This window comes from Haliaeetus albicilla, chromosome 11, assembly GCF_947461875.1.
Source record: "Haliaeetus albicilla chromosome 11, bHalAlb1.1, whole genome shotgun sequence".
Taxonomy (NCBI): domain Eukaryota; kingdom Metazoa; phylum Chordata; class Aves; order Accipitriformes; family Accipitridae; genus Haliaeetus; species Haliaeetus albicilla.
Window position 1 is genome coordinate 28,157,502 of NC_091493.1, and position 21,791 is coordinate 28,179,292.

Sequence of the window (21,791 nt, forward strand, 5' to 3'; positions counted from 1 at the left end):
TGTGCTGGCTTGAAGGTGTCTGTGGAGACCCTGCATTGTCTTTTGCAAAAAATCTGTCCAAAACACCAGCTGTCTAACTGTGCAAAAGTCAGGGTAGACATCTGCAAGAGAAGGTGTCTCAGCTATTGCAATGTCATTGGGTTATTGTTTCTCAACTGAATTGTAGTTGGCTGTTATGCCGGCTCTTATTCCACTGAAATTTCTAATAAAATATCCTTGCTTGCATGACAGTGCTTTCAGCTACTATAGGCTTCATCCCACCCATGTCCAAGTCTCAATAAAGAATCACCTGAAACACAGTGTTATCCTGACATTTGCAACACAAGAAACAGTATTCCTTGTTTTCACGTTGTCTTTGCTTCTGCATGCATTCAGAAGAGGGAGATTCTGCTTCTCTTCCTTCAATGTTTGTTAAGGGCATAGTACATACTGACTTCATCAGTTTATCACACATTAATGCTTGAAGTGAAAAATACGGTGGTTGTGCTTTCCTCACTTATGGAGTAATATCTGTTAGGGGAAGTCCCATCAAGCAGAAGAAAAGACTGGCAGCTCCAGTATTGAGGTATATGTTCTCCATAGAAACCATGAAACTGCTGTTCCAGGCTTTTGACTGAAGACATATTAGAGAGGAAAATGGTTTGTGTCCTGGTCTCAGCAAACCATGTGCCCAGAGAGATGTTATCAGCATATTAATGTAGGATTTGCTTGCTAAGAAACAGAGCTCCCCTGCCCTATGCTGATTGAAGTAATTTGAATCTCATATTCATTTTCAGTAATTATAAGTAGCAAGTTGTGTTATGTGATGCTTGCCAAATGCCTAACAAGAAGTAAAATATTTATCTACCACCTGCAAGAGAGACCTGCTAAGCTCCCAGAAAAAAAATGACACTGTGTTATTCATTAGAAATTATAATTTCCACTAGTCAATATGAACATGTATCATATTTCACATTAGTAATTTCATCAGCAATGAAGAGTGTTTTTTAACCAGACAACAATCTGTAGCAGCTTTTATCTCCTGGGGAGATGGAAGGCTCTGTCTTCATGTATATGTAGAAATCGTAATGAGATTAAAAAGAATTAATAGGATTGTTCTTTAATCTAACAGATCTTGAATGAAAGAGCTGGTAAGGAACTTGAGCAATGTCAGATGAGAAATAATAAGCTCATGCAAGAGAGCGAGCAGCACAGTGTGATGTTTGAAGAGGTGATGCAGGACATCCAGCAGAAGACAGCGGAACTGAAAGTAAGTACCAGAAGATGCATGCATCTTATCAGCCATATCACTCTGACGGCAGTCTTACCACTTGGGACAGGTATGACCTCAGTTCTTGAACTGATAGTTCCCTATGGGCAGTTTTGGAGGAAATCTGAGGAGTTTTTAGGAATAGATCTGGCTGTCACTGGATGTCATTCTTTCTGTGGCAGTACCATGGTGCAGTCTCTAACCCTGTCACCTGACAGTGTAGCACCTGTCCTGCTGGAGGAGCTGTGTTTCATAAAACACATAAAGCAAAATGCTCAACACGTGTTGATGAAGGATGCATGGTACTTTTGACAAGCATAAGGTCTTTTTTCGATTGTGAGGTCTTCAGATAAGAGCAACAACTTACTTTCTTACAGTGATTAACATAAACTGAATGTTGCCAAAAGCCATTGAAAAATGTTAATAAATTATAACGATAGTGTCCTGGATAGCTTCCACTGAAAGGAGTTGCTTCCAACACTAAAATTTCCCCCTCACAGCGTCAGCTGGGGAAGTTAATTATAAGTAACCAAGATGGTGTTTACTTTTTGACTTAAAGGGTTTTCTTGCCTGACTTTACATTGTTTAACAGTTGTTTTGTACCACTCAGAAGCTGGTGAGTTTCAGTTGGGGAAGGAGTAAATGATTTCTGCATATGCTTTTTAGGGTACTTTGAGAGCATTTGTGATAAAGGGTAATTTATAAGTGTTAGATGTTATTACTCTGTCTACCATATCTTGCATTTGTATCATCATTGGGGATAAGACACTAAACATTAGAAAATTCAGGTAGAAAATCATTATCTTCTCAAAGTTTAGTCAAGTATAACCAACTCACCTAAATAAAAATGTTGTTTGCCAATAGAGAGCATTTTTTAAAAAAAAAAAAAAAGGGAACTGTTAGTCAGAATGATTAAAACTAACTACTCACAGATTAAAAGCTCAGTTCACAACTAATATAGCACAGATAATTCTGATTTGGATCCTTAATGCACTGTATGGTAGGAGCTAATTTTCTGGTATATTTTGTTAGGCAAACTGGAGGATCTTTTTCTTACCTATTTGAAAAAAAAATTACTGTCTTTTCCAGGTTATCTGGTTTTATCATTACTTCTAGCAACACCATCATTTTTAGAAACTTTACAATGTGTTCAAATGTGACTTACATTTGGGGCTCTAGAGTGTTGAAAGGAGGATTTTGATTCTATGATCTTATCCTAACTTCAAGAAAAGTTGATGGAACTTGTAGAGTCATGCACACGGACTTCTGGGAACAAAAAAGTAGAAGATACTGCCCGCTTAGTAATTAAGCCTATTGCTAAAGTTTCTAAGCTCCCCAGTCATGATTTGAGATGGCCTTCTTGTGGGCCCTGTGCTTGCAGTTTCATCCTGCAGTGTTCTGAGTGCCTCCACTACGACATTGGGCAACCCAAACTGTGAAAGTACTCATAAATCTCCTGAAGGTTGTCAGTAAGAATTGAGGAGATTCACATCCTCCCAGAGGATACTCACATAGCAGGATTCACCATCTCACAGAATCTGTATCTGAGCTGTAAGTGGAACACTGTAGTCTGTGATGGCCGTAAAACCTAACTGTGGTACTGAATTATATGAGGAAGTTATATTTACTTCTTAAAAAGAAATAGACTAATTTCTGTTGTGATTATTGGTTGTGTTTCCTAGTAACCAGTTATGCAGTGTTTTGATTGATTATTTTCTCCTCTGCTTGTATAACAAATGAGATGAACTCTACATTTTGCTTTTTCTTTAAAGCCATAGGTTATAAAAGAGATGGGGATAATAGATACCTGCTATTAGGGACATGCAATCAGACACAGTACAGATATCTTTCTCATCACAGTCACTGTTCCTAATACTTCAAAGGAAATTAGAGCTGAACGTGTTTAATCTGCAGGACTAATTGGGTAGTGCTGTGTGAGGTTTGCAGCTGAGGATTCTTTATTGATTGTCTTCAGCCCTAAAGCATAAGATTTGATTATCATTTTCCTTTCCCTATCTGGCTTTGTTTAAATTATTTTTAATATTGTTCAGTTAACTAATTATCATCTCTCAGGTGACCCACAGCATTTAGACATTTGCTTCCTGAATTTCATGGAACAAACATATACCAAGTACAGAGGCATTTTCTTTCTGTGAATACTTCTCTCCCCTTTCCTTCTTGCTGTTCTGTAGGCCAGGGATGATGAAGTGGCTCAGATGCGCCTTGAAATATCAAAGCTGAACAAAGTAAGAGATGTTCTCCAGAATAAGCTGCGTGTTGCAGAGGAACAAAAAGTTGATGCAGGACATGAGAGAAACACCCTAAAAAATCAAATATCTGGACTGGAGAGAGGTTAGTGCCTAACTGATGGGTGGATCTGTCTTCTGATTTGTGATTTATTCATTCAGGGTACATCCTCCTGTTAGGATCATTCTCCTTTAATGTCTAGTATGAGACTGTATAAATGACAGTTGGAATCTACAGGAGCATTTTAAAAACCTTGCAGGCTTACAGAATTTTCATAATGTAGCATATGTGGGGTGAAAATACAACAGACATAACTGAACTTTGGGGTGTGCCAGTTTGTACCATGTCACATAGAGAGCTGTCTACAATGCACCTTCGTTGCTCCTGCACTGACCTGTGAGAGACAATCAATCTTGGAGCTTACTGAAATCAGACATGGTTAGGGGACACTTTTTTCCTGATTTGATTCTGCTGAATAGTTACAGCCTGGAAATGTATATGTGCAAGTTAACTGATAAACTTAGTTTTGGTATGTTTAGAACTTCAGTTGGTCATCGTGGATACTAGAGCTGTCCAAGCATTGACTTTGACTTGTTAGCAGATCTGGAAAACTTTAAGAAGGAACTTTCAACATTTTTGACAGATGGAAATTTTGGAAGAAAATGCCTTGGGTCTAATAAAATATTTTAACTTTAAAAAAAACCCTTTTGGGGTATTTTTGAGCATTTAAAACCATTTTCTTTTTTTTAACTTTAAAATGCAAGTAAATTTCAAAATCAAATATGCTTTGAAATAAAATTAGACACATTTTCAAAGTGATTTTCAGAAAAAAACCCAGTTTTATGATTTATTTATTTTTTTCTAAAATAATATTATGAAGCTGGTAAAATATTTGAGTTGATGAGACTTTATTTTTTGGGGCAGAAAAAAACTTCATCTCGTTCAAGTTGATATATACTGGCATAAATGCCTCTCCCTGCTCTTGCTTGTTTCTAGCTTGCGTCCTGAAGAGACTGCATGTATGAGATAAGAATCATTCCATATAACTGTATTTATGGGAAGTTGTGTCTGTTTTTCATACATCTCTGTGAGGGTGGAAGAGCTTTCCCACAAGTGTTTTGCTAGTAATGCTTAAGGTCGTGCTCTGTACTAGAAAGGAGAAAGGAACTTAGGAAATTAAAATCTGTACTGGAAGGCCTGAGAATGCAGTGCTAAGATTTGTCAAATATTGCAAAAAGACATGTCATTAGTAGCCAATGTACTGCATTTCCTGAGCTGCTGTGTTAGTGTAACAGGTTTTAATTAATCTTAAAATATAGTGAAAACATGTCTCCAATTTTTAATATCTTTTTAACAGTATATGTCCAGTGTTAATCTTGACCCATAGCAAGTAGTTTACCTCCACTGAAGCCAGCAGAATCTCACTGCTTCAAAGGAGAACTGGACTTCGCATAGAGGGATTAGAATAATTCTGAAAGTCACTGTTTTTGAAAGTGCCTCAATTTTTGGATGCTTACACTGAAGCTTCTTAAAAGGCTCTGATTTTCAGTGTCTTCAATTAGTTTGATTTCTAAAAATACAACTTCTTTGTGGTATCTTGGTTTGAACACCCAAGTATAATAAGTCCTCCTACCCTTAATTACTGTGCCTGAGTTCTTCTAAGCTCTTCTAAGTACCCAAATAAGTTATTAACATCATTAGCTGATACCTGTGGTTGCAAAACCTGGTCATAGCTAATTGAACTGTTCATATAATGTTAAGGCTTTTTAAAAAATCCGCTAAGTTGTTTCTGCATTTTTAACAGCCATACAGTTTGAACCCAGGATTTATTCTCTTTCCTCTTTTTCTCTAGAGTTGGAGGCTGCCAAAAAGCAGGCGGAGATTGACAAGAAAGCTATAGATGAGCTTGTGAGGGAAAGGGACATGCTAAGCAAGGTGAGCTTGCGCTGGGAATACTGATAAACAAATCTCACAGCTTGAGAATTAAATGTCTGTAGTTTAAACACTCACAGCAGCACAGAAATGTTGTAGAATAAATAACATTAAATAAAGCATTCAGATTTCCTTAAGCAGATGCTCACACTGCTTCCTTTCTGTGCATTGAAATAGCATTAGTATCCATAAACACACAAAGGATTTCTAAATTTTAACATATAAACCGTTAGGGAGTTAAAAAATGCTACGTGTGTTCACCTTTATTGCAGACCTGTTTTTTGATATCCAAAGAATTCATTACATCTGTGCTTTTACACTCTGTAGCATATGAAGTTTTATATTAATCTAGGCAAACTAAGTCTTTGCTAGTAAAAGAACAAACCAAAATGATGCACCATGTAGTAGCTTGGCAGGCTGTGTTAATGTTAATCCTTGCTTTTAGGTCCATTTCTCATACTGATCATTTTTCATCAGCCCAAGGTTCTTGTACTGCAGGATAGCATCTCATGTTTATGGGCATTCCTGAAGTGTAATCTAGTAAATTCAATGCTAAAAGATGATTTCTGAGGTGCTTTACTTGGTATAGATTCACTGTCCTGTGTCTTGACTCTAGGAGAGGCTCAGATCTGGCAGGCAACAAATACCTGCTTTGTATAGGGAAAGAAATTTCAAAGTGGGACCAGAAGGCTGATTTTTTTTTTAAAGATGGTATCTTGGTGTTTTCTGTTTAACCCTTATGCATAATTTTAAACCAAGCTTGGTTAATTTCCAGTTTGAACTTGCTATTTAGGACATGAGAAGGAAGGGTGTTTGGCTTTATTATTTATTTTACTGGCTATTGGCATGTTTTAGAATCTAAATGCCCTAAAGCTGGTAAGGTTTTTCCAGTCATTAGTTATATCCACTTGTTAACAATCCTAGCAATTTTTTTGTAAGGCAGACACTAGTGTTTTAACTTCAAATCAGAAAAAGCACTATTTTGCAGCTCTGTTAGAGATTTAAAAAAAAAAAAATCAGATTTGAGACTCAAGTATTTCAACTGAACAAATTAGATAAGGGGTAGTAACATTGGGAAGTCCATAATCCACTTAGACAATGGCATGTTTTTGTCATAGTGGTGGCAGTGTTGCCTTTTCAGCTCAAGAGTCATTATTTTGTCTTCCCTGTAGAACTTGGTCAAGGCTACCAGTGCTACTCAGAAGCAGATAAATTTGGTGAAGCTCCACGAACAGTCAAAGAAGAACTTGGAAGAAGAAATCCAAAATTATAAGAATGAAGCTCAGAAACAAAGGAAGATTATTTACCAGTTGGAGAAGGAGAGAGATTGTTTCATCAATGAAACCAGTGAGCTCAAACAGAAGGTGGGAACAGCTTTTTGTGCAAGTGGTTCCTTCCTGTCTTACTCTCAAAACTGTAAAGATGCAAAATATTAATTTCCTAATGTGCCAGTGGGAGGAAGCTTAGATCAGTGGTCTTCACACAGTTTACAAATGTTTCTTTTTGTGAGTTGTCAGTGCCTACTGCCTGCTACTGTTTCAGGTCTCTCTGGGGGAACCTCTTCAACGGGTGTGTATTCTGTGGGAGACTTGGAGTACAGCCATGTATTTCTCTTATTCAGCGATTATTTGGGAAATGAAACTAGGGCTGGAGTTCAAAACAAGGCCTCTGACTCCTGTACCTGAGTCCCACAACTGAAACTCGTATGCAGCTGGAAATTACTCTTTGGTTGTTCTGTCTTACCTGCAAAAGACCTTATCTTCCATACTACTGGTGTCCTCAAATTGAGGCCAGTGAGAACTGACAGTGCTCAACATCTTTGTAAGAGACTTAGCATTTTGAAGGATTACTCCCAGTATGTGAAAACCTCTGAACATGTTCAAGTTAGTTTGCAAAATTGAAGTTTTCCAGGAACAGCTGCAGAAAAACACTGCATAAAATTTCTTTTGCCTGCTGCCCATTATTATGTACAACTTTATTCCTGATGGTATACTCAGGAACACAGTTGTAACATGTTCCATTAATTGTTGAAGATCCCATTGAAGGGCCCTCCAAGAAGCTCATTGATTTACTGGGATTAGCTTTCAAGCTGTTTCAACTCACAAGTTATTTCCTGTCTTTTCACTTTAAAATTTTCCTTTCCAACTTCATGTGACCAGGGGCTTTTAAATAATTTTTTGAATGGTATATGCTCCCTTGTCTGGAATACCTTTTGTCATTTCTTTGGAATAACATTCTATAAACGTGAGAATTGTCTTTGTTGCAAAGTCGTATTTTACATCTTTCCCTCATAGTGCATTTCTAACAGTATAGATATGAGTTAAGAACATTTTAAACTAGAGCCAGGGAGTAATTCGTAACACTCAGAACTACAAGGTTCTTGCTTTCAATTCTGATTAGGGTTGCTAACAATATTTTGAGGGTGAAAATGACAAAGGTTTACTTGTTTACTTTTTCTTTTTTTCCCCTGCCACTTTGGGTGCAAATTTTCTGTCACTTCTTATAAGGCAGAGCCTCAGTAAATGGGTTATGACACTTGAGCCGTTTGTATAATGATGCCTGTGTTGTGATTGGAAATTTCTGAAGGACTTGCGTGCTTCTGTGGTTCACTAAAGGGGCAATTCCTGACTCAGCTTGCAGGTGAAGAGCAGCAGAAGCAGTTCTGAGCACAGGAGTATGTGAGACAATAGTCTTGTCCCTGCAGAGGTTCCCTACATGAAATTACACATTGTTTGGAAGGATCAGGAGTATTATATCCACTAGGTAATATTTAGGTTTACTGTTTGACTTTTGCAGACTTGAGAAACTGTGGCAAAACTACAGGAGCCATTTCATAGTTGGTGGGGAATGAGCTACTGATGGGCAGTAATCATATGGCCAGTCAATGTTCTTCTGTCACCTTTTAACATCAAGCCAGCTCTGAAGCAGCTCGCTGTACACCTTCTGAATTGTGTAAGAGCTGGTAAAGAGCCAAACCCACCTAAGTCCAAAGACTTCTTGGAACTTCTGCAAGGCAGGCAGAGCCATGCTGGCTCTGAAAGCTGTCTGGTTATTTACAGCAGGACAGAATCTACAGAGCTGCAGAATTCCTCTTTCAAAATCATCATTTACTAATGAGTGACTGATGAACATAAAGCAAAGTTATATCCACAGCAGTAAAAGATTTTAGTGGTAAGAATTCATGCTAGCCTTGCTCTTCTAATTATTGGCCTGGCTGACTGCTCATTTGTACCATTTTTAAGCCAGTGTCACTTGTTGAATAGTCTTACTTCTAGATTAGCCAACACAAATAAGAAAAAAAATCTGGCTCTTTGCTCTGTTGTATAGCCTGTATTACTGAGCTACAAATGTTATTAGAGTATTTCTTTTTTGAATTGAAATTCTTAGATTATGAAATCTTAGTTTCCCTGTGGAAGGTTAGGCTGCTGAGAGGAAGCAGTGAAGTATACCCTTCAGTCTCACCTGCAGTGTTCCCTGACTGCGCCTTATAAGAGGTTACAAAACCAGTCTGTAATATGTTGGGTTTTTTTTCAAAAAAAGCCATTTACAATGTTAAGTTTACAGTTTAACAACATATCCAGGAACATTAAAAAAACTATTTTCTTTTTTAAATTTGCATAATCTTTTGGAAAACCTAATGCTCAACGTTAGGCATATCATTAAGACCATGGCAGCACTTCTCTGAGTGGTTAAATAAAGGTAAGCAGATAAGGATGGCACCATTACTGAGATCTTGAGTAGGTTCATTGAACTAAACAGGTAACCAAGAGTAGATGATAGATAATTGTACAGATAAAAAAACCCTGTGAGGGTACAGAAGAAATCTATGAATATCTAATACTTTCTGCTTAGTTTTGGCACCTCCTTGCCAAATCTGAGAGGTATCGTGTGCTATCAACCAAATCAGAATTGAGAATGCTCAGCCTCCCACAGGGCTCTGCTGGAAAACATTCCATGTATCTTTTCTGTATTTATAAGGGAGAATTATCTGAGCTTAATCATTCCTGAAAAAGCAGAGTCAGCATCCAGCCTGTGAGCACAACTCAGAAAACTTAGTCCACAAGCTTATTGCACTTAGGTTGTATCAAAACCAAGTAAAAGACTTAGAAATGCAGTGACCTACTTTCAAATCTTGCTCCAGCCTATGATCACCTTAGTGATCATGCCTTATTGATTTCTTCTCCCTGCTATTACTATTGGCAGGTTGTTTTAACAGAAAAGGAAGAGGCAGGAGTAAGTTATAAACTGGGACTGTGTTTTTGTATTGCACTGTAAGCAGTTCCTGAGATCCTCTGCAGTCAGCTACAAATGTGCTGGAATTGTATTCCTGCTGCTGTAATAAAATTTTCTCTATTTAGCTATCCCCTATCTTCAAAGTTGGTTGGAAGTACCTGGTAGAATGATCAATTAATTAAGCTCCTGCCCCGTAGTTAGACCTCACAAGGCTTTGCTGCTAAGCAAGGGACAACATTGTCAACCGCAAACTTTGCAGTTATTGACTATTTGATGTAAACATATATATATATATATATATTTATTCTTCTGCTTTGACATATGAACATAAATCTTAGCTCAAACTGTTACCTTCAAAAACAGTTTCAGGAGAACTGGGTATAAAATGCAGCTGTAAATGGGACTTCTCTCCTGGATTTTGTCCATGTGATTCCTCAGCTTTTTCTTTAATGTTTGATCTTTTTCCCAGCTTTAAGGGTGGCATTGTTTTCTCCCCTGGGCAATGAACCTGAAAAATAATGTTCATGTGTGTATTCCTTAGTTTTCTTTTTATTTCTTTTAATCTTCTTTCTTTGTAATGCTGGATTCTGTTAGAATTCTGCTTGTTTGCGCTCCTCAGTTTTCAACTTTGTATGGCAGGAGGAAGGTTCTTATGTCTTAAAAAAATAATTAGGAAGCCCATCATAATGATTAGCAACTATTTGTATTTTTGTTCCTTTAATGTAATAATTCTTATGTATTGTTATGGTGGTAACTGTTTAATAAAGGTGTATATAAAATTTTGTATTTTTTTATTGATACTGCATGTGATTATCTTCTTTCTACAGTCTACAATACTCCATTCTCTTTAGGTAATCTTCACATCATTATTTCTAATCCTTCTTAGAGGCAACTAATGGTGATTACCTGCTTATTTAGATCAAGTGTAAGTTATATTAACCGACTTTCTTCTTATTGTAATTATATATCAACAGTTTGTGATCATCAACAGTTTGTGATCGTGTGTTCATTAAAAAAAAGTTGGGTTGATAGAAGATAGGAGTATATGCAGGACTTCTTGGAAAAACATATGTGTTTTTATTCCTCTTATCATACAGCTGATATCCAAAACAACACACAAAGTCTAGCTTTGCTCTATAAATAACCTAAGGCTATTCTTGGTGAAAGCTGTTTTAGTCTTGAACAAAACCTAGGTATCAGATTAAAATAAAATGTTGTCCCACATAAGCAATCCAGAAAGGTTAAACTTGTACTTGGACTGAAGTGATTTTTAGCTGTAGCTAAAACTTCTTATCACTGGATTTGAACTTGTCATCGTAGATTAAAATCACAAACTCTGTCCCATCCTTATAATCTTGTGATGATGGTTTAATCATGTTCACTTCTTTCCGCTCCAGGTCCTCCAGCACCTGAAAGATATTGAAATAAGGGAAATGCAGATCTGTGACTATGAGAAGAAAATTGAAGAGTCTGTGATTAAATTAAAACAGCAACAAAACCGCTGTGAAGCTGTGAGAACAGAGAGGAACCTGTACAGTAAAAAACTGATTGAAGCTAAGGTAGAAGGATACATTTTTTCCTTGCGTTTCTCTCTCTGCTCTTGTTTTTTTTCCTGATGTAATTTTAATTTGTTAAAAGGAAAGCTCACTGGAAAAATGGCAGAAGTGATTTCTTCATTCCTCTGTGTTTTGGGGAAATGAATGTTTTGGGTCCCTAACACTTTATCTGGGCAGTTTGTATTTGGACTGGAAGTAGGAGTCCACAGTCATCGTGTGGCAATACCCCTGCTTCAAACCACACATAAAATCACGGTACACTGTAGCCACGGAATCATAAAACCCTATCAGAGAAGAAACTTTTTCCTTTCCATCCTGGTTCCACTCTGTTTTATCCCTTTAGGAGTTGTCTGCATGTATGGGAAATAGGGTATAAGGGGAAATAAGATTGCCTCTTTAGCCCTGAATGCGTATGCACATTACTGTGAATCATGATTTAGAAAGCAGAAGGAACATTTTCCCAGCTGAAGTGGAATTTTCTGACAGAACTTAACACTTCCACCTCGCTTGCTCCTTTCAGGGAGTGTCTTTTTCCTCAGATAATGATTCTCTCCATTCATCTCTCTTCCTTGGGGATCTCACTAACAATGCTAGAGGAAGTGAACAGATCACTTAATGATATGTTCTGTTATTCTGATGTAAAGATCTAAAATACTACACAAATCCTATTGCAATTGGAAGAGATTTGGGCCTTGGATAGCTGTGACTTACAGCCTTAGGTTATTTCAGAATAAGGATTTGTAACATAAACCTATATAGTAGATTACCAATTTATACACTGGTTTGCATAGGTAGGTGTTTTGCTTGAGAAACAGATGGGAATGAACTGCCCAAATTTCTATCCAACTGTGTGCTGGATTTGATTAGGAATTAACCATTTTGCTATTGATGTGGGATGCTTTACTTGACCTTTGTCTGCTTCTCATCAGCAGATGCGGTGTTGGGAGTCTTGCTGCTCCTAAACAATTTCTCAGGAGAAATAAAGTTGAAAAATTGCAACACTGATGACTTTTTTTTTTAATATGCAACATAAATTTGCTTACTTATAAAGAACTGGCATCTATGTGCTGAGTTACAAAATGAAGCAATGAACTCAACAGCCTTTTCAGGTTTTGAATGTTATATGGTGGTATACGCAATGCTGTTTATGGTTCCAGTCATTAGAGGCTGGTGTTTAGACTTTAACAGCTTACTTGGCTTACCATAAAACTTCTTTAGCAAGTTCTGTGTGAGAAGATAGCTGACCTTGAAAGATCTTTTGGCCAAGGCAATATTGTGTGTAGCAGTGAAAAAGTAGCCATTCATAGTTCAGTAACAGGTCAGCCAGCCATGAAAGAAAAAAAATAAAAAAGAGGGTTGTGTTAAAAAAATTATGGCAAATTCTTTTTCCTCTGGGAAGTAAAACAAATTTGCACAAGCCTATTTACATAAAGCTAGATGTAAGTATTTTTGGATTGCATAATGTGGAAAGATCCCCTGTGGCCCACCTTGCTAGTGGTCTACAGAGTAATATAATGTTCAGCTCAGTAAAATCTCTCGGAAAAGGCATGCTGGCAGGCTTTTAATATGAGATAAATATCTGATGCTTTCATCCTTGGGGTTTGTTTTGGTGTTAGGAGCTCATTTGTTTAAGCAAGTTGATTAGGAGACCTGTTTGCAAAAACTGTGTGTTCTTACTGTTCTTCATTAAATACAGAATCAGGAATGTATTTGGGTGTATGTCTGGGCACCATATTTTAAATCTCTCTCATCTTTTGCAACATTGAAGAGATTTATAGGCTATTTAGCAAAACCAGCTTTTAATATGACTTTTGCATTCATGGGACTGACTGAACATGCAAACAGGTGGGCATAATGGCATATTGCCACATTTATTTCTGGTTCGTTTAATTTGCCAAGTAAGTGTGGAATCCATGGATTTTGTTTTTGAGGGCTGTCAGACTACTAATCAGTACTTTCTCTGTACTATTTGTGAAGACTGTGATGACTCAAGATCTTGCTTAACTATGTTAAGCATTTCACACAAGAAAACATCACTCATTTGTCAAGTAAATTCACACCTATGGTGGACAGTGCTGAAAGAGCTCTAAGCTACCCTGGTTTTGTACTGAAACAGAATGTATTCACGTGAAAGGTTATGATGTCTTCTCTGTGAGGTGGCAGCCTCTGGCGGAGGAGTAATAGCTTCTAAAGCTACTTTCATTAGATCCAGAAGAGCATGTCTGTCTAACCATTGAATTTATTAGCTTCCATTTCGCGTCACGACATGTGCCGTCACTGCAATGAGTTGAAACAGTTTCTTAATTTTGTATGGGCAGGCACCTCTCTGCTGTGAGTAGAAGTATTCCTACTGACCTGATCTCTCTGCAGTGCTACCAGGCTTTTTGCTCTGTGTTTTGAGCTTAAAATATATACTAAATATTCTCATACCAGGGACTTCTCAATCTCTGAGCATGCTCTTTTCCCCCTTGCACCTATGTGCAAGCTACCACATAGGCAAAATGGAGATAAGCATTTCCTATACTCCCTTAAAGGCATATAAGTATCTTACTTATGGGTATGTTCATTTGCATAAAAACAGCTTCTCTCCAAACATTTGTGCCCAACTGCATGCAACCTTATTGAAAAACACATTACTAGAAGCATGAAAACAGATGGGTAGGATCAGAATCTTAATAATTTGGATTGAATGCTAGTTCTTATTGTGTGCCCAGCACTTTAAATTAAATGGCTTATTATACTCATAATTGTTGGTCATTATTTTTGTCAACGTATCTTTTAAAGGCTTTTTTACTGTAATGTCATGCTGGCATAAACAAAAAAATGTCATTTAATGAAACTGTTTCGTTCTGTTGGATTAAAAAGTAATGTCTTGTGATATGTACAGCCACAGTTCTTGAGAGGAGATCTGTTGCATTTTCCAGCATCAAAATAGCCTGAACATTCAGTCACAAATTTCCTCTTTTTTGATCCCTCTATGTGATCACACTTCCTGTCCTATTAGGATGAGATAGCAGAAATGAAGAAGAAACTGAAAACTGTGACACATCAGGTGGATCAGCTGAAAGAAGAGATCACAGACAAAGAAGCAGCCCTTGTGAAAGCACATCTAGAACATCAGCAAACAGAGAAGGAGAAGGAATCATTGAAAGTAAGAGCCCTTACATATACACCTTCTTACAAAGGATGGCTTCCCTAAGTTCACAGACTGCATTATGTTCCTGGTCTGTGCTAGTTGTTTTGCTGTATTTTAATAAACTATTCTGTAATTGCACAAGATTTCACTACCCTTTAGAGGTATTAGTTACACAAATCTTCTGTGTATATGACAAATTTAATCTCTGCCTATAATTATAATCAGAAAGGTCCTGGATTGTCTGTTGGAAGCTTTAAATCTCTGGGTGACTGAACATTTTTACTGAAAAGTTCCATTTTGCTTGCAGAAATGTGGATTTTTGGGCATAGCTTGATTCTAACATAATTTTTAAAATAGACCCTTGTAATTCAAGTTTTTTCTTTTTAAAAACTTTTTTCTCTCTGCTGTTTTTAAGTGAAAACCCCATTATATTACACTTCACAATCTTGTATTTCTGTGTGACTAGCAAGCATTAGCCTTCTGGGAGTTAGGCAGTACCTTTTAGTAGGTCCGTCTGCACAGAAAGTTATTTTAATATTGTGGTATAAAGCAGCAAGAATCTGTTTTAAATCAAAGGAAATCTGAACTTGAAGCTCTGGTTCTTCTCAGCACTGGCTGCAGCCCATCCTTAGATAAGCTATTAGATTTGTGGTGATATCGCAACCCAATTTGCTGCGCTCTCAAAAGATTTAAGGAGTTAGTGTCCACAGCAGCTTATTTTTTCTCTTCACTAAGCACTAGAGAAAAAACAAAATCAGGAAACAAACAACACCCTCCAAAATCAAAAGTCCCCTGCCACTTTCCACAGTGTTTTCTTTTGTCAGTTTATTGCTATGCTGCAATGACTCCTTGAGTTTTCAGCCCCTCTCAGCATATTACAGTTATGACAAAATGTCAATAGAGCTTTGTAAAAAGGTGATGAATTTGTGTTCTTGTACCTGATCTGTCTCAGAGTTGTTCTATCAGTGATGGAGAAGTCAAACAGTGTTTCATTTCCTGTGTGCAGCTTTCTGCCTTAACTAGTCCCCAGTTCTGTCTCATCACCTCAGAACTGTCTGCCATCCATTTGACAAACATGTGATTGCTACATGGTTTACCCACTCAATTATTCTCTAGCAAGTATGTCCATACACTGACATCACATTACCAGCTAGCTTTAGGGCATTGTGGTCTTCTACCTGAGTGTCTCTGCTGAATACTAAAGCAGAAGGGGATTCGAAGAGGGAGCTGATTGACACAGGCAAAAGAACCCAATTATTTGTGTAGCAAGCCAGCTTCAATTTGTCCTGTTTGTGCTGATGTGAAGGAAGCAAGCAAGCTGTTCCTGGGAGATCAGTTTATAGAACATGCTAAATCATGGAGGACTGGGGTTTATAGGAATGAGATTATACAGACATTGGATTTATGCTTGCCTCAGCTAACATAGAGGTCTTAAATGTGTAATCATGGTAAATGAAATGGAGGATGCTTGATCCCAGCTCCATTAAAGCCAGTACAATGCCATCTTTTGGTTTCACTTGGCCTTCGTACAGGCTTGTGGATTGGACTGGTTTGACAAAGCATCCAAATGTTGAAAAATATATATCTGAAAGCTATAAGAGCTATGGCCCTCCAGGTTTGACCTGCTGTCAAGTGCTTTTGTATATTTTTTGTAGATGTTCATGCAGGTTTGGTTTTTTTTTAAAGCATTTTCTAGAAATCTGGATGTTAAACCTCTGACTTGTTATTGTTTCAGCATTCTGTGTCCAGCCCTGGTTGTGCCTTTTATAAAATTCATATCTTCCTCCCACCTCTAGAACAAATAAAAAAAGTCTTCACTTATGCAAATATTTCAGAATCTAAAGAAGAATTTGGTTTGAGATATTGGCGTTGGTCCCATTTAAATTCTTTGTTCTTGCTGACTGTTCTTCAGTTCTTACAAACTCTCTGAACCAACTTCAAACGAGCTGTGCTGATTTACAGCAGTTTTCTACCTGACCATTTTTCTGCTTGCACAGTGACTGCTTATTCATTTTCTTTTCTCTTACCTAATGTACACAGACCCTCATACTGTAGTTTTTAGCATATTTAATCTCACTGAAAGTCCTGTTAGCTTGTGGGGCCTTTGTGTGGCTTAAAGTATTTATGTTCTTTACTATACAAGGCAGTTCAGATTTATTATAACTTAGTGCATTCCAGTGAGGAGATTTGTTTATATGAATGTTTGCTGCCAACATCTAATGCCACTTCTTGTTTACAACTCATATTTTTTCTGACATAAGGAGAACATAGAATTTTGATATATTAAAAAAATATTATCCAGCAATGCCAAACACATGAGCACTTTTACATTTGTAGACAGCTTTTGCACAGTGTTGATTGCATTTCAATATCAAGTGGCTTGCATTTTTATTCAGCTGATGGATTCTGATGAACATCTAACACTGAGTAAGAGAGATATGAGTGTTGCACATACAGGAAAATGAGAATTTTATTAAAGAAAATAAGAATGGAACAAGCTATTTTATTATGACAATGGAACTGTTTCTGTCTTAAATCAATGTTTTTGCAGGTGCAGTCTCTATCACAGCCTCATTCTTTCAGCATTGGATGATGCTCTTTCCCAAAAGGCAGCTTGAACATCATCCTTTATAAGGGTCAGAGTTGTGGCAAAGTCTTTGAGTCAAGGCTTGAAAGTTTCAGATCTGTGAAAATGGGCTGTAGTCAGCTAGTTCCATCTTGGCTCTAACTAGTTGCCTAGCAATGATAGAAATTTCTAATAATCCAAGAAGACCTTATTAGTTTTTATCTACATACATGCCTTGAATTACAGAGTTCATGATAGTGGGATAGAATTATTGAGCACATTCCAGAGTTAGTTTGTATTAGTAGTGTGCAGTTACTGTAAGAGTGCATTACTACTCCTGCGCTTAGGGACAGCCCCTCTTTTCACAGTCTTCCTCATCTATACATCCACTAAAAAAGTTCTAAAGCTCTTTAATTTTGCTCTTCCATGCCTGGTTGGCATCTTCTCTACCAATTCTGTTATTCCAGTCTGAAGCCTGTCCCAAGTTGATGCTGGTTTGTAATATGTACCATAGATGTTGCTCTTTCCAGCAGAGTGAACTATCCTTTCTTACATCCCAGACTGACTTTGAAATTTGAATAACAACTCCATTGAAAAGCTTTCCAAATATGACCTATTTAATTTAAAAAAAATTTTTATTAAATGAAGTGTCTCTGAATTACAACTTGAACCATTGTCATAGATAAAAATCCATTCAAATTTCTGTTGTGTATAACAAAACGATATTAAAATACTGTTTACAACATTCTTTATGGTTCTTCATGCTTGCTTGTCTTGTTAGTTTTTGAGAACAAATCACTAAAATATGTACCTCTCAGGAAACTAAAAGAATGTATGAGATTTTATTAAAATCCTGACTCTTAATCCCAGGTTTATGTAATGGGAAGTTGTTACTAAGCACAGGTTACCTGTATTCTTTGACTCCATCAGGCTGAACTGCTTAAGATGAAAAAACAGGCTCTGGAAACCAAACGCTTTATAGAAAATCAGGAAGCAGAAGAGAGAAGACTCCTAAAAATCATTGCTGAAGCTGATGCTGAGAGGCTGAAGCAGAAGAAGGAATTTGACCAGGTAGGAATCTCTAATTTGACTTTTCGAACACACTGCATTTTGTTCCCTCATTTGTCCAGTGTATTTTTAAGGTCAAGATACTCAGCTACTGTAAATGTGGTACTACTAAAGCTTTATAGTGCCATTGAAACAAAAATGTTAAGATACTGAATTGAACAGAATAAGTAGTTTATACTATTCAGGTGACTGAACCCTTATAGGGGAAACTATTAGGCCCTTGCCATATTTCTTTCACTAATAACAGTGAAAGCTCTTAATGTACATGATTTTGACTGATGCAAATATAGTCATGATACTTCAGGATTGTACTGAGGAACTGTCAAATTATTGCTTTGCCCTGTGTCCTTAGGTTATCAATGAGAGAGATATCCTAGGGTCCCAGCTTGTTCGGCGCAATGATGAAGTAGCTCTGCTCTATGAAAAGATAAAAATCCAGCAGTCCATCTTAAACAAGGGTGAAACCCAATATCGACAGAGAATGGAAGACATCCGACTTCTCAAGCTCGAGATCAAAAAACTTCGTCGTGAGAAGGGAATACTTGGCAAGAGTGTGGCTAATGTGGAGGAGCTCAGGTAGAAAAACTGATTGAATACATTTCCATAGTGACTGCATCCATGATTCTGTGTTTGAGACAGAAAATATGTTTTATGCATGGTAAAGATTTGTATCAACAAATATTATACCTTAGAGAAGGGGATTGTTTGGTTTGACCTCAAACACAGAATGGATTAAATTCACAAAACAACTTATCAGCAATTAAGAAAATCAAAACATAAAGAAGGAGGAAAGCAGGAAAAAAGACATCTTGGCCAAAGTTGAAATAGTTTCCATATTTCCCCTCGTACTGTGAGTTACTGCCTACAGAATAAACTTGACAGACAGCAGCAGAAAAGGTGTTCATAGTTCAGTGAGCTACTTAGTGGTACCCAAGGCCCAAATTAGTGGAACTGCTTTTTATTAGGCAATCCACAGAGGATGGGGAACACTTGACATATTTATAACAAACCCCTGCACATTTTCAGAGCTCTCTCCTTCCAGATTTATATGCAGACTTGCTCTCTAAGAAAGATTTAGCTAAATTTTCATTGAAGGTTGTGTTTCTTTAAAACAGAAGTTTAATAGCCCCAGCCTGATTTATCTCCTCCTTCTCTGGCTTAATGCTTCCCTTCTTTTTTTTAACCCTCCCATATCTGAGGTGAATTCTTTGCTGATGGGAAACTATTGGCGTTTTCTATAGAATCAGTCTTGGTTTGTAAGGGGAGGCAGCTATGTTTTTAGCAGATAATAGTCATACTAATTCTGTGTAGCTACCACAGTTTTGGGTGACATCTTTAGCTTAGCTGTATTAGTATAATTCCATGGCTTTCACTGGACCAAATTAACTTCAGTCCATGGTCAGTCCCATTGACTCCAGTGGAATTATGCCAGTTTGATATGGTGTAACAGAAAAGAGAACTGTGCACAAAACATTAGCGATTGCAGTTTTCATTGACTGACTGCAGACAGGAATAGGATTTGAACTTGCTGCCCAAATGCATTCAGCTAAAAGTCTGTACTGTATTGAAGCTCAGTGACGATATTTAAGTATAGTGCAATGCATGCCATGATGGGTGGATCAATTCTTGCTAACTGCAGCAGCAATCACATACTTTAATGAAGTCCAAAATCGTCATGAAAACTGCCTGTCGAAAGATTCCATTTATCACTGGTGCTGCTAATTAGCTTTCTTGATTTGCCAATTGGAGATGTGGTTTTTTTTCGTCTTCCATAACCTTGTCCAACCTCACAGTTAAAAAAGGCCTTTTTCTCTCTAGTGAGCTAAATGCAACTCTGAGCTTGGCAGGGAAAGATTCAGTGGCAGAGTAGGCACATGGTGATCCTTCACCCCCTTTCCCCTTGGAGAACTTACAGGATCCACACACTAAAGTGATAAGGGTCAGACCATTGTAAAATGTGCCTTTTTTTCTGCTCCTCCACCGCTTATCCCCACTGTAAGAGCCTAGTTGTCAAAGCATCCTGGGAGTCCTCAATTAATTTTAAATTGAGCAACAAATCACCCCTGAAATTTCTTGAGGAGAGGTAATAAAAGGAATCAAACTTGGGTTCTCTAAAGAACGGTGTCCATCATACTTAGGTCCTAGAGTGTGTTTTATTTACTGGGTTGTGTGAGCCATGTAGATTTAAAACCTTCTTTCAAACACAGGCTGTTAGTTTCAATACAGCAGTAACTGGATATGACTCCATAACTGATTTGTAGGTTACTCTCGATGAATTAACTGTCCTTCTGGCTTTAGTGTACATGGGAAGATGTGGGCAGTGAGATCCAGTAGGCCGTGGAGTAGATTCCACAGGAAATGATGAAAAGTCCCTTTTTTTGAGCCATTCTTATTGAAGTGAGTGTAGAGGTCTAACTGTGTTATCTTATGGTTCCACCTGTTTAGTGGTATCAGTGTTGACTATTAATCACAAGAGACACTTTGCCAGTGCTGTAGTGCTTGGGAGAATGATTTGTTAATGTCCATATTAGTGCCTTGGTCACACTGATGTGGTTTCATTGTGGTTTTTTTCTATTTGTTTTATGCTGGTCTTAAGGCAGGAGGTTCATCACATGCGGAAGGAACTATTAAGGGAACAGACTCGGTGCAAAGTTTTGGAAGAAGAACTGGAGAATCCCTTGAATGTTCACAGATGGAGAAAATTAGAGGTGATGTGTCAGCATGTCAAGTTCCCAAAGCCTATATTGTCAAATCAGTGACACAGCACAAAGCCTATTTCGTTTACTGTTATGCAAATTATGTGGAGAGCCAGGCAGACTGAAATTTCCATAGTGCCAGTGGAATGGTTAACTGCTGAATGGTTTCCTTGCACAATGCAATCAGTGTTATTTTTGTGTCACTTTCTCAATGAAAAATTGCAGAGGGATTTGTAAGGAGCCAGTCAAATGCTAAAGGGAATAAGAATGCATAAGGTGAATTTAGAAGGGGGTGATTCCTTAACATGGATGATGAGAAAGAGGATGATAGGGGAAAGATACAAACCTACCCTCACCAATTAGGGAGATGTATATGGGAAGAAAGCTGGAATTAGAAAGGTTCATAGAACAGGTAGACTGGGGAGTAGACAGACATGAAGTCAGAAGGTAAATTACATCTCTGAGAAAAGGAAGAGGCTTCCACATAAAGAGTGGTGGCCTCCCAAAGATAGCCATTCCAGGTAATGTGAGTTCAACTGTTATGTAAACAGCAAATCTAAATTTTCACACTATTTGAACCTGCCAAATAAAGGGGAAAAATAAAAAATCTGTCAAGCACAGACCAAATATATGAACATCAATTGGGATCACTGGATATTTTTGAAGTCAGAGCTAGCTGAGATTTCTCTGTTGCATGGATCTCTGATCTGATGCCAGCCTGGGTTGCTTAGCTGCTCTAATAATGAGTGGCAACATGCTAGTCTGTACAGAAGCAGAGCTGAATATTTTGGCTGTGCTTACTAGCATGATAGTTACTTTCTGATCTTTCCATGCTGAGCTTAAAGCTGAATGGTGTGGTTAGCTTTTCTTGTGGAACGGAGATGAAACGCAGGATGCTGAACTAGGTTAAAGACACGTAGGTACAATCTCCAGCAGCACCTTGTAACAAAGGAAAATCAGGTCAGTCAAAACATCCAGTGCTGGGAAAATGAATGTATGAAGAGACTGATAATGGGAGATGATGTCTTTCTATTCTACGTCACTGGTTTGTATTTGGAACACAGAAAGGCCAGCAGATGGCAAGATCCATATGAAATAATCCTGATGT

At 37.6% G+C, this 21,791-nt stretch overlaps 1 protein-coding gene across 1 annotated transcript in view; it reads left to right on the forward strand.

The window, feature by feature from the left end:
* Positions 1-21,791, forward strand: part of CFAP58 (cilia and flagella associated protein 58) — a 60,220-nt gene that overhangs the window by 12,022 nt on the left and 26,407 nt on the right. Inside the window, exons 6-14 of the mRNA XM_069796926.1 lie at positions 1,112-1,249; positions 3,442-3,601; positions 5,349-5,431; positions 6,601-6,792; positions 11,059-11,220; positions 14,222-14,368; positions 17,850-17,990; positions 18,340-18,563; positions 20,584-20,695. Coding sequence (XP_069653027.1) covers positions 1,112-1,249; positions 3,442-3,601; positions 5,349-5,431; positions 6,601-6,792; positions 11,059-11,220; positions 14,222-14,368; positions 17,850-17,990; positions 18,340-18,563; positions 20,584-20,695 — 1,359 coding nt within the window. The remainder of the gene's footprint in view (positions 1-1,111; positions 1,250-3,441; positions 3,602-5,348; positions 5,432-6,600; positions 6,793-11,058; positions 11,221-14,221; positions 14,369-17,849; positions 17,991-18,339; positions 18,564-20,583; positions 20,696-21,791) is intronic.